This window comes from Engraulis encrasicolus, chromosome 5, assembly GCF_034702125.1.
Source record: "Engraulis encrasicolus isolate BLACKSEA-1 chromosome 5, IST_EnEncr_1.0, whole genome shotgun sequence".
Classification (NCBI taxonomy): domain Eukaryota; kingdom Metazoa; phylum Chordata; class Actinopteri; order Clupeiformes; family Engraulidae; genus Engraulis; species Engraulis encrasicolus.
In genome coordinates, this window is record NC_085861.1 from 6,197,186 (window position 1) to 6,205,627 (window position 8,442).

The following is an 8,442-nucleotide window of genomic DNA, read 5'->3' on the forward strand; positions in this document are numbered from 1 at the left end:
CTGACTACTTGTATTGCCTCATCATGACTGATTAAATACTTGCTTTGCTTTCAGTAGAAATGTAATGCATTGTAGAATTGAATCGGATCGGATCGGATCGCATAGGATCGAATCGAATTGCTACCTCCTGAAATGTGATTGAATCGGATCGTGAGAGCAGTGCCGATCCACACCACTATACTGCCCTACAATTTCAGAACGCAGTATAATTCAAAATGGCAAACTGAGAAAAAAGGCTTTAAAGTTTCCTTTCTGGCCACGCAACTGTGTTGGAGGTAAAGTGGTGATGACACTTCCTTATAATACTTTTTTATGGTGGAAATTTATGCACACAAGAAAAAAACAAAAAAAACAACATTCTCATTACTTTTTAGCTGAAAAATCATTGTACTGCTTTCTGTTGTGGTATTACTGTCTACACCAAAACCACGGTGTCAATGGAGAAGTGCAGTATAATGTGCATTATACTGCGTTCTTGGCTAGTACGACGTAACCTCCTAAAACCAAAAAGCGCAGTATAATCAGTTTTTATCGATTTTTTCGGAAACGGGACCAAGTTCGACCAAAAAGATTTAACACAAGAAAAAGAAGATATTTTAAAGCCAATTTCCGGTCTAAACCCATTTTCGATCATTTTCAAGATACTGCGTTCTGATTTGTAGGGCAGTATAAACTAATACTGCAAGGGAAACAAATCAGAGAGCTGAATAATGATGGAATGTATTTGTTACTACATAGATACTCACAAAGAGGGGCATGTCTTGTGTTTCTATGATGGTTGCTTTCATCATTGCAACAACATGCTCATTCGTGATGACTTCCTGTGATGAGAAAGCACAACATGTCAAGTATTACTGGTAATGACTGCTAGTTACTTAGATAGGTTATTGTCCCCCTGGAGAAATTCTTTGTCAGCAAGAAGTAACAACAATGAGTGGAGGTTCTGGTAAACAGTAAAACACTTGCAGGAGGAGAGAAGTGCCTCTGAGGAAGGCCAACAAGCCGAAACGTTGTCACATTAAAAACTTGCTTATGCAATTTGAGAGTGTGCGGCACTTCTCTCCTCTTTCAAGAAGTAACAACAAAACACCAGTCATGATCTCAACATGTCACACCTGACTGTGGTCACCTGTCAAGAAAAGTCATTAATATACAATGAGACCAGGACAATCAGATCAGGTTTACAATGGACTTTCCTAAAAGTAGAGAGATTGAGAAGCCTGGAAAACATGTTCCTCGATTGCCGTCTTTGGTCTCTCTCTCTCATTTCCACTACGGCCGTTGAGGAGCCCAAAAAGGGACGAAGATCACAAAGGTCAGTGGAGAGAACAACTCCTCTACGCCTCTTATCTGAGAAATGTTGTGGAAATAAGGTTCTCACACTCCTTTCGACCTCTCGGTCGTCCTCAGATGAATCTGAGATGAATCTGAGGAAGACCAAGAGGTCGAAACGTCATTATGCTTACCAGTGAATAAAAAGAAAAAATAACTTTAGGAAGAAAAAAGCCAAAGTAGCATGCAAACCTTTTTTACACAAAACGTTACTTTTTTGCTCAGCACAAGGGATTGTGCACAACTAACTCTACAAGTGTCTTATCTGAAGGCAACCTCAGAGATGTGTCCTCCTGATGGATGCAGGTGTCACATAATTCACAGGCAAGAGCTCAGTAAAGGGAACAGAGTAACCAGAAAGAAAAAAAGTTTTAGCTAGTGATTATAATTATTTTTACATCGCCACAGAACAGCGCCCGGAAGTCAAGACTGACTTGTATCAAGTATGGTAATACTGATGGAGATTATCCTTTAATTGTCTAAGTGTTGGACTGTGCCTTAAGCTCACTAAATTGAGCTGTTTTTTCCCTGTACATGTGATATTAATTTGTATTTTAAAAGAGCCTACAGTACTACAAGTACCAGGGCAAGCGAGGCATACCAGTCCATCACTGTTACCTGTCCTGTCTTGCACTTTATGCCAGTCTGTAAAATATCAGTCTTGTATATGTCTATTTCCTGGCATGGTATAGAGAGACAACGTAATTTCATTTTCCTTGTATGACTTGTGCATATGAAGAAAGTGACAATAAAAGCTCACTTGACTTGTAGAGGACATGACTTACGTGGAGAATGTCTCGGACGTTGACGGCGGTTAAGTTGTGTTGGCGTGACTTGCGCTCCAGGTCTCTGTCCAGCTTGCCACAGTCCCCGTCCGACTGCTCCTCCCCGTCCTCTCCTCCATCTGGGGCACCTTGCACCTCCTCCTCCTCCTTCCGCTCCCCTCCCACCTTCTCCTCCTCCTCAGTATCTGTGCAGGCTGCTTTGGCTTTTGCTCTCCTCCCATTCTTCCTCCTCTGTGGCTTCTGGATCTTACGCTGCTGCTCCTCATCTGCAGAAACAAAACAAGCAAATGGGCCAATGACGTTTCAGTACTTTTGGTTTGGGCCAATGACGTTTCGGTAGTTTTGGTTTGGGCCAATGACGTTTCAGTAGTTTTGGTTTGGGCCAATGACGTTTCAGTAGTTAGCCCACGTCAGGGTGGTGCAACCACAGCCAATGCCATGACTGCATGGATTAAATTATTATTGCTATTTTTTTAGGGGACTAACTAAGAAGTTTATTCATTGTAGTATATTTGAGCCCCCCCAAAACAACACCATATGCCCAAATGCAGAAATGACTCCATTGTAAAAAAAAAAAAAAAAAAAGAAACCATGTGTCTCTTTGCTGGCAACAACCAAACAAATCAAACAACAAAGAATCCTCAGAAGCGAAAAAGTTAACCAAAGTGGAAGATTTCAGCAAGAATCAAATGTGCACTCAAAAAATGCACAAAATAATATCTTGAACAGGAAGTGGGCAGCCATGGGTAAATGGTTAGAGTGCTGGCATTTAGATCAGAGGTTTGCAGGTTCAAATCCAACCCTTACCTTCATCCATGGCTGAAGTGCCCTTGAGTAAGGCACCGAACCTCACATTGCTTCAGGGCCTGTAACCAATACCCTGTACCTAAATAAATGGATTCCGCTTTGGATAAAATAGTCAGCTAATTGTAAAGTAATTTAATGTAATGAAGTGCTCACCGAGAGTGATAACCAGGCCTGGCTCTGTGTCCTCCTCAGACTGGAAGGGGGGTGACGGCAGGCTGAAGAGCACCTGGTTCTCTGACTCACTGTGCTCTAAAAACATTAAAAAGCCATGGCATTACATTTCAAATAATCGTGGCATCCGATATATTCCATCCATGTAATATCATGAACAAACAATACGTTGCTCTTTAGTCCTATGATAATCAAGTTTATTAATGATGAGTTAAGTTTGAATTAAGGTACCACTTACCCGGGGTACTTGCTGTAACTTGACATTTGAATCCTTGAAACAGTTTTCTGTGTGTCTTGTGCTTCTTCAGGCCCCTATTTAACTTTGTTTTTGTTTTGGAAGGGGTGACAGGACGTTTCTTCTTGGGACTGAGTTTGATCCTCTTCCTGCCTGGGGATCTGGACCTGGCAATCCTTTTCAGTGTTTTCAAACGACTAGTCTTTGGATCCGGAGATGGGGTCTTCCGTTTCTGGCCCATTGTTACGGTGCTGTAACACATGTTGTTGAACTGTTACTGTAGAGCTCTACTAGGCTGGCCTAACAAGATTAATCTAAACACTAGGCGCGAAACCCAACTGCGATTAAATAGCAGAGCTGTCATCTTTGCTGGACCGAGAGAGTGAGTTCTTTGTCATTTCCAGTGGTAAACAACAGAAAGCTATAACAAAGCTGCTCGAATCTGTTCAATGGAAGTGAGGGGAACTGCATTGAAATTCCCAAACAAACAAGGTCAGCGAGCTAATTCTGACATTCGAGAGTGCAGACTAACAGCGTGGATAGTGCACATTAAGCGTTCTAAGATATACGACATGCCAAAACGGACCAAATGTAAGACTACATAGAGGCAACAAAAGAACGAGCACATTTAAATGTTTGAACTGCCAACACAATAACCCACTTATTTGAAATGTAGGCTAACTGCTAACTGGTGGGTTAGGCGGCAGCACTCTGGGGATAATCCACCAGCAAACATATCGTGTGAATGGGTTTGTACACACTTTTTCTACAGATTTTCATCAGTTACGTATGGTAAATCAAACTATACTATATAATGACTAAATTCGCTCAAGCCAACATAGAATACAACCAAGGTGCTTACCCAGACCGGTTTGTTTATAGCCATTGGCGACTTCGCTCCATTCGGTGTTACAGTCATAACCTTCCCCAGAACACTTAAAAAATACACTGTGTTCCACGTCCACGAACTACTGGGTCATTCATTGTATCTCAAAAAAGGTGAAGTAGTGATGCCCTACTGCACAACATTTTGGTCAAACACATGGCATTAGCTAAGGAAACAATGGAATTAATAAGTACTTTATTTATTTATGTATTTATTTATCAACATACCTATCTATCTATTGAACGCATATTCGGGTGAAAAGATGTGGCAATGGCATGGACGTGTTAAGCAACTAATTTTGTTTCTGAGTCAATAACACATTTAGCTAGAGTTGGCATGCTGGGCGGAGTTAGGGCTAAGCAGCAGGCTATATAATCCTAGCCCCACTTCAAACTGATTTGAGTTCCCGAGGTGGAACTTCAGATGGCAGTTTACCTTGCTGCCATGAGCGCGCGCAAAGCAGTGAGAGACACGGAGGAAGAGGACGCACAACTTATAAAACTTTAAACTTCTTAACAGATCCAGCCAGGCAACCTCATACGGCATATAAGTACCACCTTTAACATGGGAAAGGAACAACTATTCACCAAGAATCTCAGCCATGACGGCTGCCATACCAACTTTCTGGACAGCCAGCCTTTCGCGCTGAAACATCTGTCATTGCGCGACATGGTGGTGACGCCTGACCGTGTCCCCAAGTTTACTATCCCGCCACTCTGTCAGTCACGACGGCCAGGATTTCCACAATGTGCCACTGACCGGGAGACGACGGCATTGGCGAGTTCAAGGCGGCACACAATGCCCTGGCTGGCGCTGTCATCTCTACGGGACAGACAGGTGAAATCATGTGCTGGTGGTGCTGAAGCTCGTGTGCCACAGTGCTGCTGTAATGACATCTCAGCTGACCCTGCCACAAGAGCTGCCATGTCTCTTCCTCACCTGACTAAAATCACCACTCCCTATGGATTTCTCGCTCTTGGAGAAAGCCCGTGTGTTCCAAGAAGGGAATCATTATTTTTCGAGTGCCATGGACAGAGTGTCTCTCTCGGTGTGGATACAAAAGGCCCTCAGCATCCTGTCCATCGCCCGCTGAGACGGCAGTCATACTCTCTCACCGACATAGAGAACATCCCGCACCAGATGAATACACCTGTCCGTTCAGTATCCTGTGACGCGGCGAGCCGTCTCCATTGCGCAACTGAAAGGCCAAAAAATCTGCCAGTTGGAACTTATGGACTTTCAGACTCTTGCCTCTCAGCTCATGTAGGCCCACCAACTTCCTTGTCAGGGAAAGGACGGTTCAAACGAGTACTGAAGAAGCGTCTCGCAGCGGTCAGAGCTTTCACGCAGAGGTGCTGAAGCTGAGGAGAAGCTGAATACGCATCCCGACAAGCCCATTGGGTAAAATGAGGAAAGGGTATAGCCTATTTATTAAAGACTGCCTGTGGCCTACACATATGCACATGGGAAAAGTACCAATAAATAACACTTTGCGCACGGAGCCAACATGTTACCCACGGTGCCAAACTCCCCACGGGCGCACAGTGTCAGTGCGTAACCGTAACTAGTTTTCCTACAGGGTTTGTCCTCGCTATGGACAGAAAAACTTCAACTCTCTCTTCTAAAATAAAGACATTAAAAACATATTGCTGTCATGTATGTGTTTTATTCATTTATTTATTTATTTTGAGTAATTTAGGTAAGGCCAATGACTGGATAAGTCTCTGACAGGTATTTAATATAACTAATGGTCTCAATTTCACCACAGTTTTTGTTTGAAAAGGAGGTGGCTTCAGGTTTGTTCATGAAAAATAAAACATTGACATTTTGGCTGGTTCTGGTTTCATTTTGTTCAATTACTGTATGAACAAAAAACATTGACATTATATTAAGAACAAAATGTAACCAGAACACTGGCATTTTTAGAAAAGCAAAACATTTGAAGGAGTAAACACATATTAAAAACTCACATAATAACCAACCCTAATTCCTAAAAAGAAACAACACTTGGAGCAACAATAACAGCCGTCAGACACACATCTTGTAATGTTATAGCTTGATCTATACAATGGAAAACTAATCACATCAAAGTAACGTAGACTTAAAGCTCTCCCCCCATGGCACATACATATTGAACACACAATATACAGTCTTCCCATTATATATACACTATAGCTATGAATCCAATTTAAGCTTCCAAAAGGAACAACTTTATCCAAAATGGCCTTCTGAATATCAGTTGAAGCAGCGTCCGTTTATCTGCACACTCTGACAACCAGAAGTTGCAGTCGCCTCGTAGTCATCCATTGCAGTCGACTTATAATCGTCCACCACAGTCCTCTCATAATCGTCCATTGTTTCCGGGTTACCGCTGAGTGATGTTGGCCCACTGCAGCGTTTCTCAAACTTTTTCTGACCGAGGACCACTTTGTGCCCCCAAAAATGTTCAGGGACCACCTGTCAACTGGATTGACAGTTGGGGGTGCTACATTTCAATGCAGATCCCTTATTTTTTTACAAAGTAATTCACATTTACAGGCCTGTCTTATTTTGGTGAAAATATAACTCTAGCTATATTTAGCTTTGCAATAATGTCATGAATATAGCCTACTTCTAGCTTGTCTTTGGACAAGTAGCAATCCCCTCGCGGACCACCTGAGCTCTGTCGCGGACCACTAGTGGTCCCCGGACCACACTTTGAGAATCACTGGCCCACTGTGTTCCGATGACATTTCCCTCAATCCATTTTCTTACACAGGCCAACAAAACACTGACTAAACCCAAAGACAGGTGTGTGCGTGTGCGTGTGCGTGTGCGCGTGTGTGTGTGTGTGTGTGTGTGTGTGTGTGTGTGTGTGCGTGTGCGTGTGTGTGACAGTTCTGGCAAAAGGTTTGAACTGGAGTACCATCACCTATTGTCCAAACTGAAGTATTGTCGTCTTTGTGACGCGATGATACAGTATAACTATAAAAATCACATCCCAACAACACATGTTTAATAATCTGTTGTCACATTTTCGTGTGGATTATGAAATATACCCTATTTGAGTTTAATGGGCTTCTATGTCTGTGAGTTATTCTCTAGTGAGATTTGTTACAGTGTGAAAACCCTACTAGGCAATGCTGTATAGCTTTATGAGTACCAACACACACACACACACACACACACACACACACACACACACACACACACACACACACACACACACACACACACACACACACACACACACACACACACACACACACACACACACGTTGTGTTAAATGTCCTACTAAATCAGGCTCAGATGGTGATAGACATTTGTTTTGAATTGTGAAAACATCAAACCAACCTAAACTACATGTACATTAAACAACCACTAGGTGGCAATGGTTGATCTCATGAACCTGCACATCAGGGGTGTCAAACACAAGGCCCGGGGGCCACATGAGGACCGCCAGATGATTTACGCAATCCTGTTAAATCCGGCCCCAGATTTGAAAAGATAAATGAATAAGAATGTAAAAAAGAAGTAGGTAAATATCTAGGCCATTCCAGAGCTGCTGCAGAGTATTCAGGTTTTCAATACTTGAGAACGAATTTGCCTATTCGTATGTATGCCACTTACAGCGAACGCTCCTGATATATCCGCTCTGTTGCCATACACCGTAAGGTGATTGACTAGTGAAGCGATTATGAAAGGAAGCTGAAATTTTTCAAATTACGTTACTGGTCCGGCCCACTTGAGATCAAATTGACGGTATGTCGCCACTAAACCGAAATGGGTTTGACAACCCTGCTGTGCACAATGATGATGAAGTCACTACTGCCACTGACTAAAATCACTGCATTTCTGGAAACCCTATTAAATGTGTTTAAAAATACTGCTGCAATAATTACATAGCAACAAACGACAAAACAGAACACTTGTGAAGAGTGACAACAATGAGTGTGTTCTTATTTTCTCATTTTGTTGGTGTGGGATGGGCACAAGCCAAGTGTGGTGTATACACCGTTTGTGTGTGTGTGTGTGTGTGCGTGTGTGTGCGTGGTGTATACACAGTGTGTGTGTGTGTGTGTGTGTGTGTGTGTGTGTGTGTGTGTGTGTGTGTGTGTGTGTGTGTGTGTGTGTGTGTGTGTGTGTGTGTGTGTGTGTGTGCGCGCGCGTGCCTGTGTGTGTACAGTATTTGTGTGCATAGGCACAATTCAACTGGCCCAACACAATCCGCCGTTGGACCCCCGTC

The 8,442-nt window shown here is 42.8% G+C and overlaps 1 protein-coding gene and 1 long non-coding RNA gene across 2 annotated transcripts in view; one reads left to right on the plus strand and one right to left on the minus strand.

The window, feature by feature from the left end:
* gon4lb (gon-4 like b) overlaps positions 1-4,238 on the minus strand; it is a 50,437-nt gene extending 46,199 nt beyond the window's left edge. Inside the window, exons 1-5 of the mRNA XM_063198556.1 lie at positions 4,193-4,238; positions 3,334-3,581; positions 3,078-3,173; positions 2,118-2,383; positions 747-821 (exon numbers count right to left, since the gene is read on the minus strand). Of these exons, the coding sequence (XP_063054626.1) occupies positions 747-821; positions 2,118-2,383; positions 3,078-3,173; positions 3,334-3,571 (675 nt within the window). The 5' untranslated portion in view covers positions 3,572-3,581; positions 4,193-4,238. The remainder of the gene's footprint in view (positions 1-746; positions 822-2,117; positions 2,384-3,077; positions 3,174-3,333; positions 3,582-4,192) is intronic.
* Positions 1-8,442, plus strand: part of LOC134448888 (uncharacterized) — a 405,753-nt gene that overhangs the window by 370,001 nt on the left and 27,310 nt on the right. The window lies entirely within an intron of this gene.